Source organism: Falco rusticolus, chromosome 4, assembly GCF_015220075.1.
Source record: "Falco rusticolus isolate bFalRus1 chromosome 4, bFalRus1.pri, whole genome shotgun sequence".
Taxonomy (NCBI): Eukaryota; Metazoa; Chordata; class Aves; order Falconiformes; family Falconidae; genus Falco; species Falco rusticolus.
Genome location: NC_051190.1, coordinates 111253778 through 111270041, shown reverse-complemented (window position 1 = coordinate 111270041; position 16264 = coordinate 111253778). Strand labels below are relative to the sequence as shown.

Below are 16264 nucleotides of genomic sequence, written 5' to 3'. Positions count from 1 at the left end.
TAATTCCATAAACATTTACATACCTTCAGGAAGGTCTTGGATTCTTTCACCCAATTTTGCATTTCCTCTTTTTGAGGAACCTCATTCACTCTTAGCTTCCTTGCCTTCATTTGAGCTATTTTCTGCAGTTCTCTCTTTTTTTTTTTCTTTTTTTTTTTTGTGGTCTCCTGCACTGTTCAGACCTCTTCGCACACCCTCCTATGTCATCCAAGCTCTCTCCCTTTCCTGCAGCCTATAAGCCTTACTCTCACCCTTTCTGGCTAAAGCGTAAGTCCAGGATGCGCTCAGTGCTTGAAAGTTCATGCCAGAGTATTTGTTATTCAGAACAAAAGGTTCTCTGAAGATATTACTCCAGGGTAAAACTACTATTAACAGTCAAGCTTCTACAAAGAAGCAAAGAAATGCTGATCTAATCAGCGATTTGCAGATTTCCAGTGAAGGTGAAAACTCCTGTTTAATCTCAGCTAAATCTGAATAGGTCTCAGTTACCTTCACAAACTCACAGACCAAAAGCTATTAGTTTGAAGCAGACTAGCCAATGCATTCTGGTTTGGCTACTAGTGGCCGAGAGGGACAGAACCACTACTAAAATTCTTCTTTTCAGTATTCATTTGTTTTATTTCCCTCCCTCTTGTGCAAAAATTTGATCTGTACCAGAAACTAAAACGTCACTAATTTCACTCATCTTCACACATAGCTCAGAACTGATCCAGGCTTACAGTTTCAAACACTCGTCATTACATATGGTATAATATGTTAAAAACAACCGACACTTAAAATATAAGTCTAACACTGGCTCCACATAGCCTATGTTATTTTTAGGCTTGCTCTTGACTGAGTTTACAATGAAGACTCACTGTTTATATTAAATTTAACTGAGCTTAAGTAACAGTTTAATCCACATTACAGAAAGGCCTCCAAAAGGCTGTTACCTCAGCCTTCAAAACACACGTATTTTTGTAAAGAACTCTGTACCTGAATGTACCGTAGAGGCATTGCTGTTATTTGAGACATCTCACCAAAAGATTAGGCCACTGAAAACTTACGGAGATATCGTGATTTTAGTATCTGTGTCCTGTTCAATTTTCTTCAGGTTTCTTCCTTCTTTGCCAATAAGTCGGCCAACAAAGTTGTTATGTGCCAGTATCTTCAAGGGAATTTCTTCTGTACTGTAATGGAGATTATACCCAGTGAGACTTCTGGAGACCAGAATGCAAATTTTTATGCATGTTATGGGTAAATATTTTTTTTTTCATAGAAATGTATACAACTCCATTCACTTACACGTGTTTATACTAGATGCAGAACAAGTCCGAGGGGAATGCATGTTTCAGCACTATCATCTATAGCTTCATTGTAACATACCTGCTACATAAAGCTCAGACTGAAGGAGCAAGAGCTGTTGGGAAGGAAGAAATAGACCTTAAAGCTTTTAGTGAGAACTCACAACTTGTTATGCTCACTCTGATTAAAAGCTAATAGTTGGTCAAGAAACTTCAGTATTTGCTCCAGTTCACCTCAAAATCACAGCCAGACAATGGCTGAAAACGTAGATGTGTGGTGGGGCTAATTAAGCAAGCGGACTGTCCTGAAAGGAGAAAAAGTCTTAGTTCCTTTACCTACTTAAATATGGATAACGGCAACTAAGATTCACTTATTAACAGTTTTTAAAGACTACATCTTAAAATGGACTTGACAAGAATTCAGAATTTTTAATGCTTCCACAATGAAATGCCTTTTACTCACAATTTAGTATCTTGAGCTTCCTTTTGCATGATCTCCATAATAATTTTACAAGCCGTTGAGCAGCCTTCAGGAGTCGAGTGGATGGTAATTGGTTTCTCAGCAGCACCTGCATTCTCTTTACGATGAATATCAATTCTTGAAAGAAAAACACTAACTGTAACCATGTACTGTATGGTAAGCCTTGCATATTTCCAACTCTCATAAACCTGATTTATTTTGAGCTAACACTAACTACATTTAAGTGGTTTAATTCTGAAAAATACACAACTACTTAAACATCTGCTAACTACTATTTTTGTGTTATAAAGGGCCTCCCCTATCCTGATTTTACCAGCTAAACCCCATCTTCACGGACACTGGGATCGCCTTCCCTTCATCAAGGTATTCAGGGGAGTCGTTAGACAATCTGTGGAAAACTGCTGAAGACAACATTTCATCAAGCTTTCCCAGTACTCTACCACCAGCCCCAATACTCCACCAATGACTGTGCAGCTACAGTACAGTCAGGCCTTGTCCCATCTTGTCTTTTTAATGACCTCAGCAGCAGAGTTTCCTACCACTTCTCTGCTAGCAAGTAGTATCATAGTACTTGTACTTATCCTCAAGATTGCTTTTTAAGCCTAAAGTTTGTCCTGACATTACCTTTCCTCTAGATCCACTCTCTATCACTCTAAAACTACTAGCCTTAGTCTACACCATGGTTTATGTAGCTCTAGGAATTAAACAAAAATTAATTATGACTTTCATCAAGATAATGCCTTAGATATTATTTGTCCTCTGCTAGTAACCGCAGGTCACATACTCTCTCCATCTCTGCTTCCTCCCCTCCACTCCCCCCAAATCACAGTTGTTTCCAAACTGAAACAACCAAGCTGCTTTTCAATAAGTTCTTTCTGACAATGAAAATTTATTTCGTTTCGTAATGCAGCATCTTCTAAGAAGCCCATGGCCATCCTTGGTGTAACAGGAAGTAAATGTCATTTGTTTTTTTTATCCCCAAAGCAACGAAGGCACCGTTCTTGAAGTCATGTATCTGTAAAGTTAGCAACCTGCAATTATTTCCGTTTTATCCAGCCTTCTTAAGAGATAAAAACTTCCCTTATACCAGTCTTCCAGGATTCTTATAGTCCAGGAATTAGACACCACAAATCTCTTTAACCTGTGTTGTTAAACACAGCAAATAGTGTCCTGGGTTACAACATGCTAATGGGAGGTTGGAAGGAGCATCATGGTAATCCTGGGTCTGGCGGTGGGGGGGGGTAGGTGGGTGCTGTTTGTTGGGAGTGGAGTGGGGGTATAATTAGAGAGGAGTGTTATCCTCATCGGCTGCTCTCAAAACTGAAGCCACCCACCCTCATACCCCTCACATACAGCTCATTTTCAGGTCCTGCCTGCTGTAACTACAGAGCTGGGGCCTCACACCAGTGCACTGCTGAAAGCAGCATCTTTCGCTCTCTGCTCTTAGGGGTAAGCTGGAAAAATTCTTTGACTACAATCCCCACCTCCTCTTGCATCTGTGCTGAGCTTTTCCTTGTGGGTAGGGATTTAACATGCACTGAAAACAATCTCCTTCAGCGCCTCTAGACCCTAGTGCTCTTAAGCTTCTTAGGTCACTTAGCAGCTTGCTTTTTGCCTCCCGTGCATTTCTTTAATCTGTGTTTTGGTGTGGTATGCAACTTCATAGCTACAAATGTATCCACCAGAAATACATGGGAGTGAGGTGTAACCAGTCGTGAGGGGGCGTGGGAAGGTTTTTGTTTTGGTTCCCTCTCCGCCCCTTGAATTGAAAATATTTATAGATCCTAAGAATGCCCTAAATTAAACTAAAGCTAGAATAAAGACTTCGATAGGTCACCACACCAGCTTTACGTCCCACAGAACAACATACAACAGCTCTTTCAGCTGCGTTTTCTGTGCCAGAACCGTATTAGCACATCTGTAAGCAAGCTCTCCAGCAACATGCGCCATCCTACTAACACTGCCTAATTTCATTTCTTTAAAAAGGGAGAAACAAGTCAGCTAGTATTTGAGCACGTGTCAAGGACTGAATCCAGTCCTTAAATAAACCTTGCAAAAGATTTCCTATTCATTGTTATCTTCATTTGCTCTCTGACCACACAGGTTAGTTGTGAAGTTTTACAAGTTTTCCTTTACAGAAGACATAAGGACACGATGTTAAAGTTTACAATTACAGTTTTGTAAAATAACTTACTTGGACTGTGTCTGCTTTGTAATGTTTCTGATTGTTGCTCCTTCTTTCCCGATAATGGCTCCTACGAACTGCGTGGGAACCAGCATCCGCAGAGGAACGTCTGACTGTGGTTTCTGCCTTGTGGTTGCACCGGGTGACCCTTGCCTTGGAGGACCCCTCTGTCCAAATCCACGTCTTCCCTGGGGATGCTGCTGTGGAGGTTGCTGGGCTGCCATTTCATCAGGGATGTATGCAACTTTCAAGGAATAGTTTTCAAGCTGAAACCCGTTCAGTTTTTCTATTGCTCTGTTTATTTGCAAAGGGGAGGAGAGAGGAGGGGGGGGAAAAAACCAAACAAACCACAATCACATGCAGGGCCTTATGAAATGACAAGTCACTCAGATATAGACTTCTGCTCTTTCTAAATCATGTGACAAAGCCATAAACCAGTTCCAAGAATCCAAGAAGAAAAGTTACATTCAAAATTCTTCAGTCAAGATCTTGACTAGACAACCTTTTTTTTTTTTTCCCCTTTTTCTTTTTTTCACTTTTTTTAAGTCACCATATTAAGGACTACAAGTTAGTTCTTGCTTGCTCTGGGCTTCTGTGCACTTTAAAGGTTTTGCTGGTGCAACCCTATCAGCAAAACCTCACAGGAGACAGAGCTTATACGCTCAAAAGCATTCTTTTGCCTGATTTAATTTAAATCAGTTTCCCAAATAGAATTAAAGCTGCACCAGAGGGAAAACTTTTTAGCTGCTATCGCAGCACCTTCGTTAGGGTTTTTGCCAGCACAGCTATTTGGCTGGAGTTTTTGTAATAACTGACATAGCTATGACAAAAAAAAAAAAAAAAAAAAAAAGAGTAAAGAACGCTATGAAAGACAGCTCCTGGTTCACTCTCAGCAGGAAAGAAAGCATTCAAAGCCAGTCAATAGCATTTGAAACACCACTTAGCAGACCACAACAACACCTTGCAACTTATAAACTAGTCATGTTGTAAGCAGGTTTAAAAGTTGACCAGGAAATTCAAGCCAATGCATCTGTTAAATTCTCCACAGATGCAAAGGTGTTAGAAGGCATTTAAATGGCATTTCGAGTTCTCTTGTGCTTTTAGGCAAAGCAGAACCCTGTCTCAAATAGCACAGAGGGATACTGCCCAAATGCACACAACGTGCTCTCACCGTGGCCCATCACACTGAATAACCACCCGCTCAGCTCTCCCTCTGCCCAGCCCCTCTTTCTAACCAAGGTGGGGCCAAGTTTGCAAATCAACCTGACCTGCTGGTCTCCTCTTCACAGAGAGAGCACAACTGAACTTAAAATTTACAGATTTCTGGAGAGTCAAGGATCTACCACTCACAAAGTAGTCAATACAATTAAAGGGCCAGGAAACAGTAGGCTTAACTAAGCTACACGCAACACACTAATAAGCTAGCAGTATAAAATTAACATGTTTGCCCAAGAAAGATATTTCAAGTTTTGCTACAGAAGGCGTATTATTCAGATTATCAGCAATATATTGTTTATCAATGAAACGTGCATCGATTTGGCCTAGTTTCTAAGTGCCAGGCTTAATCTTGGACTAAAGATTACTGATAAATTTTGTTTAAAGACTAAATTTAAATCAAAAACAGTAATGGGAGGGAGGAGGTTTCCATCTCATATTAAAGAACCCACCAACATTTTTGTTGAAAAGCTCCAGTAACTGTATGCTCTGGAGCAAGGCCTCACATTCAGAAACTAAACCTAGCCCCTCCATTCACGCACGCTGGCAGGTGTTTACTGCCAGTTTACCAAATGCTAACCTCAGCAACATTTTTATTCCTGCCTCTACTGCAGAGATAAAGGATGATGCCAGCCAATCACTTAAATTGTCAAAGGCAGCCAGTGAAAAGTACTATTCACCTCCTGGGTGACCCCTCGGACAGTCTGGGTGTCAAGCAGCAGCCCTGCAGGTAAGAAGCGGTATATGGATGCTGAGGATAACATGCCCCTCATCTCCCAGTTGAGCCAGCACCCTCAAAATACTCCAGCTAGACAGTAAAGAATTTATGAAAAAACAAGTAAATTGTGTCTTTGAAGCAGTGTTTAATAAGGGCTGGTAATAAATAAGGCCCAAGGCAACACCAATGAACATCAAGGAAAGCAAAATATTGAGTAACTGATCACTGCTCATTAAATACTTCTGTTCATCAAATGAGACACGGGCCCTTTGGGAACAGGGCAGGAGTGTAATTGCTTCCGTAACAGAAGGATCTCTTACAGCATATGTCAAGAGAGCTGGATTAATATTTGCTGAGGCCATTTCAAAGCTGACATTTCTTAACTTTTACTCCACAGACTTGGAAGAGCATTATACTACACAGAAATCCATGTTTACAAACTAGTAAGGGCAGTGAGCAGCCAGACCAGTGAAACTTGTGTTCCTATGGATTTGTCTCTCCAGTTTTAATTTCTGTGTAGATTTCCGATACCCAAAAGGCCTTTCACTGAAGTGTCTCTCCATGGACATCCTATCTGGGAAAGGGGTCTGGAGCCTTTCCTTTTTAGGCAACCTAAACATACTAAGCTCCTGTTGGTTGTGACAAGAGACCTCTATTTCTGGACTACATCTTCCTAAAATCAGCCAAAAAGCTGAATTAGTACCAGGGAGGGAAATGGCACCACCAGCCAGTGTAGTTGCACAAGATCTGTTTCTTTTGGAATCAAACCTCAAGATGTTAGAGAGATGAGTACCAACGATTTCACGGATATGCTGGTAGGCTCTAGATTGACATCTATCCCAATTCATTCCCTTCCATGCATTCATTCAACAAGTTCAGACATTGCTTCTTTCCCAAAATGCTTCAATTTCCCCTGGCTTTAAAACATTAGACCAGAATCCCAGCACTGATACAAAACCTTACGTTAAATCAGTGCATGAGATTTCTCACTCTTCAGAAGTGGTAGGGGAGGAAAAGACCAGGCTTTTTGTTTGCAACCAAGCTACATACCTATATGCCTTCAGAACAAACATCATTCAGCAACAACTGGCATACATACATGCCATACTTTTCCTGGAAAGACGGTTGGAACTTTTTTTTTAAAAAAATTGCCAAATGGTTCTATATGACTGTAGAGTACCTTAAATTCAAAGCAAACTGAGAAAAGTTCATTTGCCATTGTGGAAAATCAATTCTGTCAGCCAGCGGTGAACAACTCCTGGCCACCAAAGCCATATGACACGGAAAAATAACACACTAAAAAAACAGTGGACACATTTTTGAGCAAGTTATTTGAAGGCAAACCTGCTTCAGAGTCCACTTCTCTAGTTAGATGATAGAGATACTACAGTACCTGCAGTACTGTGTACTGGAGAATCCAGTACACTAGAGATAATACAGTAGTATCACTTGTTTAAGTTAGTCTATATATTTATGGAGAAAACTTTAAAATAACTAACATCCTCCGAGTCAGAGATCTCCATATCTTATAGGCTGACTTGTTTTATAATTTGACTTGTTCAAGTGATAAGAAGTCAGAAGAGTCAATAACTAAATGCTGCTCTCTCAAGTCTTTTGTGGAATTGACATTTCCTAGGTAAGTGGTCCCACATTCTGTACCAATTTAGGCACCCACAGCGGAATGCCATGATAACTAATTTTCAGTAATGCAGCAAATACACAGTTTTGGTGCATTTCTTACAGAAGACACAGCCCAAAGCTTTTGATACTTTGGCTGTTGAGCCAGGCCTTCGCATTTCAACATTTGACAGTTTGCATTAGGTTTTTTAAGGCATTGTCATACACCTTTATTTAACTGTTCTGAACTAATTTTTATCAGTTTTGTGGCACGAAACATAGGGCTGGAATCAGGCAAGGTGATAGCTCTCAGTAGTCCTTCAGCACCATAAGAAGCCTAAAGTTCTAGAGGAATCTAGGCACTGCTTCAGGAAAGAGGGGGTTGCGGGGAGAAACCAAGAGCAATGAGTGATTAAGCACTGCCTTCTAGATGGAAGAAAAATTCCTGTAAAACAGCATTTAGGACAGCACTTCCTATGAGGAGAGCCGTCCCCGCTCCCTGGGAAAGCCTGAGCCTCAGAGGAAAGCAAGTAGTCGACTGGTTCTTCACAGTGCTAGTGGCACCCGTTTTGGTCAAGGTTATCACCACTGTTGCAGTCCACCAAAACCACGTTAAATCCAGCTCCTTTTGTAAAACACACTCACGTTGACTGACCACCTTGGAAACTTAAGTCCAAACCACAGCAACACCACCTCTGTCTTTCCTCAAAGACTTCTGCCTTCCCAAACAGAGCCGAGGGTCTCCTTCCACAGCCACAAATTAAAGGCCACGCAGGTTACCTCTGTCTGAGTGCACCACTGGTACCTACTGAAACAATCCACAAACCACCTTTTACACAAGGGCTAAAAGCTTTAGAGTCACTTAATGAGGATAAAGAAGGAGAAAGATTCAGTAAACTTCCTCATTAGGAGGTGCTCTCCTCCCCCAAATCTTCTTTAAAAATTAATTAATATTTAGTGGAAATGGAAAATGCTTCCATTTCATATACCAGCAAGAGCTGGTACAGAGGAATCTCATAGTGTAGTTCAGAATTTTTTTATAAAACAAATTCTTTAAGAGACTGCAGCGACTACTGCTTATGCTCTGCTAAGATGTATAGCAGCCTGGCTTATGTTCACATGACACCTGCTCAGAAGTAAGAGGAGCCCTACATAAAAATGAAACCTTTAAACAAATATTTTGTGAATTAGTCACCTGAGATTTTCCCATCAAAATGACATCTCATGGCTGTCCTCTCATGAGCTCCCTACGAGAGCATGTTTGCCCAGCCTTCTCCCTTCTGATGCTAGTGGAGGTTAAACGTCCTAGATAAATGAGTACAGTAAAAGCACCGAGTCTTGTGCTGGAAATCATTCATCCATTGATAGCGCGATGACACTAAGTACTAGATGGAGAACATATTTCACTCCCACATGCAGCTTGTACATACACCACCTTTCGTTTTTCCTCCCTGAACAGATACATTTGCATACCGAGAAGACAGATACACATGGTAATTTTTCTTTGGCATAATATTTTTTTTTGCCTTAAATAAAAAAAGTTTCATTAGTATTTCTGAAAATAAAAACAAAGCAAAAAATAAAGCTAAGCTTATAATCATACACCACTGAATTTTCAGTATTACCGTTCCTATGGCAACATTAGCCCTGACCCATGATGGCATGTAAAAGTATTAGTTACGTGAACTCTTATTCATTCATCAAGCATACATGTTGTGTGCATACACATAGCTTTGTACTTCATTGAAAGGGTAAAAAACCTGTTTCTTTTTTTACAAGTATCCCAATTAAAAGGTGACCACTAGTGTCTTAACACTCAAAGTAATATACCTACTTATACCTGCAAAGATGCAGATCCTGAGCTCCTCGCGTTGCAGCCCGCATGTAAAATACACCATCAGTTACAAACACAGCCAGCACATGTACCTCACTCCTGAGCTAAAAAACAAGATAAAAAATAAACACCTAACCCTATACTAAAACAATATACAACCACTTCATATATGCAAGGTCAGCTTTGCACAAAATCTTCCTTCCAAAATCCTGGATAGAGCTAAATCCTGTAGCACCCACTAGACACCTATACAGTAGAACATTCTGGGGAGGGAAAGAGAAGGCAGTGTAACTTTTGAAGGTAACAGCCATAATTTAGGTGGCAGCACGTCACAAGGACACAGTCAGCGTGCCCTGCCAGTTGCAGTCAGGGATTGATACTGTGAGAAGAGGGACCTGCTTGCCAAAGGACACCCCCGAGTTGCCTCAGTGCCTACGTGCAGCTGGTTGGTTCTTCAAACTGACCCATGCCCTCTGAACTCCTCTCTTCCAGATATTCCATAACCCACCGTGACGTTCAGCAATTGCACGTGCCACAGCAGCACACACATGCCTTGTAAGGTCCCCTCCAGTTTCTGGGAAGCAAAAGCAGTTTTGGAGTTGAAACAAATCCCTCCTCCTCCCAAGCACTTGCAGGACAGGAGGGCAGGGATGGGGTCACAGAGACGCTCTGGCAATCCCAGCCTTCTCCTCGCCACCCGAAGAGCAAAGTGTGGTATTCCCAGGCCCGCACATAACTCTGTGCTTGCTCTACACCTCTCCACAAACCTACCAGGCTTCCCACAAGTACCTGATCTGCCACACTAGCTCCCCTGCTCTGGCCACATCAAGACAAGGAGCAGCATCCTGTTTTTTCTGCCAGGACCACCTCATACCTGTCCAGCTAGGAAAGAGAGGCATCTCCACAACAGGTCAAAGCCATAGCCCTCCGTTCCAACTAGAAGTCAATAACTGTGTGCATCTCACATTTTAGGTGCTGTGTGCTCTCTTGTCCAAGACTTGTTTCTCATGAGGACTGCATTCTTCACAAATTTCAGTTCGCAAGTCAGATTTGCATGCAGCCCTGTATTGATTATGCTGCAACTGTAGCACTAGCCCAGGCAAAAAAAAAAAAAAAAAAAAAACAACACACAAAAAACAAAACAAAAAAAAAAAACCAACACAAAACACCAAACAATCCTCTGCCGCTACAATTGGATTTGCAAGACAGAAGAAGGCTCAGTTTCCCAGCTGGGTGGAACCAAAGTTTTGTTCAAAACTAACATCCTCCAAGCAATGCATACCACACTCATTTAGAACTGCTTGTCAAAAATATCTCTAGACTGTGTTACAGCACCTTCACTGCTGTGGCATTGCTGGTACACACTGCAACAGGCACAACAATGCCACACCAGTGGGGAAGCAGCCAACTTTGCGTGTTTTGTCAGCCAGCACTAACTGTGAGGGTAGGACGTGTTACAAGAAGTGCAGAACAGAAATCAGAACTGGGCACCCACTGTATGCGGCAGCATAGAAAACTTCATGCCACAGTGTTCGCTCCAAAAGTCATGGCTAAGAGCATCGTTTGCCATAAACAGCTAAATTTCAAAATACAAAGCTTGTTACCAGCTGCTGATTCTCAACAACTCTAAACAGCCTTTGATAAAGTCAGTTCTTGTTATCCCTTGTACTGCACAGGCCGACCAACACTGCCTTTTATCAGCTATCAGCACTCGTATACTGCTGTCCACCACAGCCAGTTACCAGAAGCAAAGCTAGGTCGTGTCTGGGAAAACCATTCAAATGAAACACCGCCACAGTCACACAGAAAAGCCACACATGCACAGCTTCTGTAGTGAATCTTCACTGTAATTCCTCACAGTTTTTTTCCTAGGAAAACCTCTATCCAGCCACTTCTGTTAAAGGTTTCTAAACGGTTGCAAGGCTGCATCCTGAACCCAGACAATCTGAGCTAATATTTTCTGTACAGAAAACGGATTCATCCCCTTAGAAAACCCTGTGCCTGTATCAAACAATTCACAAACGTAAATCACACTACTCCACCTGCCCTACCTGTTCAAGGCAACCAAATTCTGTGTCATCATTCAACCTGTATCTCTTCAGGTCCTCCTCCAACACGATGGACACTAAATTCACCTGCTTCAGACTCAAGATGCTTTCAGTTATTGTCATGTGATCTCTCATGCAAAACAAAATTTTATCTCAGACACTTGTGCATAGTTTTAGCTTATCTCAGCATTTCCTCAGAATTGACCTTAAAATTTAACAAGTACAGTTTGAGGGGGGAAAAGCTGTACACTGTTGTTTTCAACTTCAGAAGGGAGTGCACAAGGCCAGGAACAGACATTACAGATGACAGACAGCTCAAAAATATATCATTCTTCTTTCCATGGTATTTTAGCTACTTCTCTCTTACATTTTCAAAGAAGGAACTGGCACACGTAGCATTTATTTTTAACATTGCACCATAGGTTTCTTCAGAACTAGAAATTCAACATTTTTCTTAAATACTGCACAACAGAATTAACAACAGAAGAACCTAAAGAACTTGAACAATTCAGGGTTTGAGAGATGTTAAAGAGCGAATTCAAGAAAACATTGTTTCCTTCAGCTCCAGTGTACACAGGAGATGCCACTGACACGAGTTTCCCATCACATTTGTTTAGTATACACTAACAAATAACCTAACACTTTGAAAGATTGAATACATGTGTTGCATTCAAGTTACACAGAAGTCATAATTACTTAATTATATGTACAAGTATTATTTAATTTGTAATTTGAATTAATGCATTCCATAAGCATACTCTGCATCTTAAGTGCTGAATTTAGCTAGCCACAAGGTGGCAGAAATTTCAAAGTTAAAAAGATCATTGTAGGCTACTTCATAAGTTTGGTTTTGTTTAACCTGCTATGGCTAGAAAGAGAAGGAAAAAAATGCTTATGTCACCAGATTAAAAATTAAGGAACACAAGTCGTTTTTCTATCTGTGGTGGAAAAGCAAAATTAAACCTGTAGTATGCTATAAAATATCAGTAAGTATTTAAAGGAAAATTATATACAACCATTAAGTAAGGCATTATGGCTATTACTTTTAATATGCAGGTTAAAAGTGATCAATTACTGAAGACGTAAGCAAGCATAAAATTCCTAAAAAGAATAAAAAGCATTAAAAGGCCTAAAGTACAAAAAGCCCAAACAATTTATTTTGGGTATTCAGACTACAAACTTTTGTGTGTTTGAAAGCAGCATTAAGTTTTCTAATTTAAAAAAAAAAAAAATCTTAGGGGAAAATCATTGCACAATAACAGAAACAAACAGAAGAATGTAGCTGCTAACCAGAAGACAGACACAGAACAACCGACACTGTAAAAGGGCATCACAAAGCTTTTTTTAAAACACAGCTAAAAATAATTGAGAACAACTCCCATCCTCTGTCATCAGCAAATCACTAACTTTCTGCCCTCCTCACTCAAATAATTTTACCCAAATTTTCAATTTTTAAAATTATTAATTGAAGTGTGGGAAAAGTTGATAAAACCCAGCAAATTAAGGTAGAGCACACAAGACCTGGCAAGGGGAAGACAGAAATACTTTCTTAAAAGTTAACGCTTACATGATCATTTTATTGATAAATTAATCAGAAGCAAAAGTTGCATATAAAATCACAGCAACATAAATTCCAAAATGCAAGTTAGATGACAGTAACAAGTAAATAAGATACTTACTGTCTAGCCTGGTCCTTATTGCCATACGTTACATTTACAACTGCAGTCTCCGTGTCAGTGTTCACTAGAGAGAAAAACACAACGCACAGAGGTTACATTCAGCGTGCACTCACTTCCCACTACAAATCTAAACGCAATTTTAAGAGTAGAGCCATACCTTGCTCACAGTTCTCCACTGTTCCATACTGAGCTAACAAACTATCCAGCACCTATCAAAAGGTAAAAGAAATTACAGATTTCAATTTCAAAACAGAATAACAAAACAAAAAAGCATGTAAAAGCACTAAAATTTGTAATAATCTCATCAGAACGCAGAGCATTCAATATATCCACACCAATAATCAAGAAATGTTAACTATTTTGGGAAGAACACATTGCTCATTTTCTTTCTCACATCAGAAAATCTGCGTTTAAAACCTCATGGATGTGAAAATACAGAATATAACTCACAGTGAGTGCAGTGTGACTTTTTGGAAGTTCCAAACTCTAAAAATAAACCAAGTCACCTGTTCCCAGAGTGGGCTAAAGCAAAGGCAGGAAAAATTAAAGAGCAAATCTGGAATAAAATCTTTCCATGTATCTCAAGTACATATATGCAACTTTGTCACTCACTGGGGGTTCTGCACCCCCACCCCCCCAGTAGGTCATACATAAAAATGTTATTCTCTTTACTTAGTGGGGACCTGTCTACATGAAGTAGTTAACCAGAATAACCAGCACATCAAAAGCTGTTCCACAATTCTTTTGACATTTTCCAAAAAAACTATTCCAGGGGAAGCACTCGCAACAGTATCTGCACAATTATTTGAAAGTCACAATTAATTTGTCCTTCGGTAGAAAGCTAGGGAGGAATAGGTGAAAACATATGGCAAGGGGTAAAAGAAATCCAAATAATAGTTCTATTTGGCACAATTTGTCTTATTCTAGTCAAATGCAGAATGATGAAGAAAGGACAAGAAACAAGACTTTTAGGAAAACCAAGGCGTCAGAATGTTCTGGTAAAACATTAAAATACCCACTGTTGTATCACTTCTAGAATTCATATAGTATATATTTTGCTTTTTTCCTGGTGAGAAATATCATTCCAGAAAACCATGACTGTGGCAGTAACTAGCACAGAAGACAAGTACATCATTGTGGGTTACTGCATCCTAATGTTTTGTCTCAAGAGTTAAGACGGTGCTGGAAAAGTTCACACAAATTACATCAAGAAGTAAAAAAGTGAACTTGAAATCTCCTCTGTAACCAAAGTGCCATTCTTCACTTCTGTTAGTCTCTTAAAGCGAAATGTCATTATGAGAGGGAAGAAACTCTTTTTGGGAAAGGAAGAGAACCAGGACAGAAGGGGAGCAGTAGACATAAAAACACATCTGTGCAGCTTCTTCTTGCAGTGTGCTTCCACTCGCTGTAACCAGCAACCGAGTGTGCACAAAACCCTAGTCCCTAAAAGGGTAAAATTCAGAGTATCTACATCTTCACGAGATTAAGGTTTCAAAATTATAATTTATTCATGTACTGTATACTTTTACTACAATATAAAAGACATTTTTAAGATAAATCACAGTTTATATGTCCAAACTTGACGACAACTTGCATCAGTATAATTTTCAGTCTTTACCACCTACTAAAATTGAAATTGCACACAGACACCCAAAGGTAAAATTTCAAACCAGGTATTCAAAAGGCAAAACTCACCAAGTTTGAGCAATGCATTATTCCTTCTAACTGCAGAATTTCCCTATCCTTCTTGTATAGGGTCTAATAAGTTTTCTTGGCAACTGTTTTATTTTCACAGACAAGTAGAGATTAGCCTAGTCAGAGTTTGCCTTTTCAATACCCTAAAATATAATTTTTCTGCCACTCCTCACCTCTGACAATTTGAAACTATCTAAGGAGAAGTTTGCTAAATATTACTGAAGCAGAGATGCTCCAAGGGATTAAAATAAATTAGAAGTCTGTGGTAGATCCTTTTAAATGTTGGCACAGACAAGTGGGAGAGTTGGGAGGTCTTGCGTGTCTGTGGACATACTTCCACACATGCCAGGAGAGTTACCACACGTGATTAAGGGGTAACTGTGCTTCCACTGAAATCTGTGGGTGAAGAGAATCTCAGGCGGGGTCAGTGTTTTAAAACAAGAGCAGCAAAGCAAGACACTGGCTTAGAGATCCATTCCGAGGCGTTTACTTGAAATAGGATGCTGAAGAATTCATTAGTCTGATAAAACAATTTCTTTGTCCCTACAGTATGTCAACACCCATGCTGTATTACACAGCAGACCATAGTACAATGTGAGCTAATGTCTTTAGCAAGACAAATTGTTATTATATTTGAACTGTGCGGACCACCAGCTCATAGGCACTCTGCCCCAAAGCTGCATCACCTCAAAATCACAGAACTGCATTTTCATCCTTAATCATACAGGAAGAAAGCAAAGCTGGAATGCCAAAGGTACCACAAGAATTCGCTGGATAATAATTAATCGACATTTTGTAAGCTATTTCCATAATACATTTATATTCTAGGCTAAGCATACCTTTACATTAAGACCAATGTATTAAAGTCACTAGCTTCACCAAGAAAATAAAAGCTTTAAAGCTGAATCCACACAACTTTTTAAAGATACTACATTCTCTCTAAAAACTACTTTCATTATGTTTCTGATCAGCCATCAAAAACCACTCAACGCTCTAGTCTTGCATCTCCTTCAAGAAGCCTAAGAACCAAAAGTCTCCTCTGCTGTTAATGCTGAGGAATAGCCCAGGATGGCACATTCAGCATCCCACCGCTTTCCACCAGGAGTTCTCCACTTACGCTGCTCCTTAATCCTCTTCTGAGCCATTTCAGTCAGAGACAGTGTCCATCTGGGCTTTAATCCAAGTGATTTGAGTTCCCGTGTTCCTAGAAGAGTTGCTTTACTGAACAGATGTATGAGAATCTTCCTCAAAAGGATTGGAGCTTTCTTCAACCAAAATGGGAAACAATCCTCTTGGGTCAAAGACACTTGTGCTCCACAGCACTGCCCTCAGTAGACACTTAGATTTCCAGCACTGTCAGTCTCACGCAGCAAGGTTTTAAGTGAGATCAACACCACAGGGATAGCCCGTTAACCAGACTGTATTTAAAAGGCACTAGTAAAAAAGATTCAGCAGCAGTTGGGGGGTGTGCGTGTGTGTGTGTGTGTGAGAGGAGCAACCTTCATGGGT

General features: G+C 40.2%; 1 protein-coding gene across 4 annotated transcripts in view; it reads right to left on the bottom strand.

Moving 5' to 3' along the window:
* The window catches only part of IGF2BP3 (insulin like growth factor 2 mRNA binding protein 3), a 114245-nt gene that overhangs the window by 32005 nt on the left and 65976 nt on the right, over window positions 1-16264 (bottom strand). For 3 of the 4 annotated variants that reach the window (XM_037383651.1, XM_037383652.1, XM_037383650.1), the window contains 5 exons: window positions 13218-13269; window positions 13061-13124; window positions 3959-4243; window positions 1747-1881; window positions 1047-1169 (listed from right to left, as the gene is read on the bottom strand). In XM_037383651.1, coding sequence (XP_037239548.1) covers window positions 1047-1169; window positions 1747-1881; window positions 3959-4243; window positions 13061-13124; window positions 13218-13269 — 659 coding nt within the window. Of the gene's footprint in view, window positions 1-1046; window positions 1170-1746; window positions 1882-3958; window positions 4244-11384; window positions 11485-13060; window positions 13125-13217; window positions 13270-16264 lie in introns of those variants that run through there. The other variant, XM_037383653.1, reaches the window with a different exon arrangement.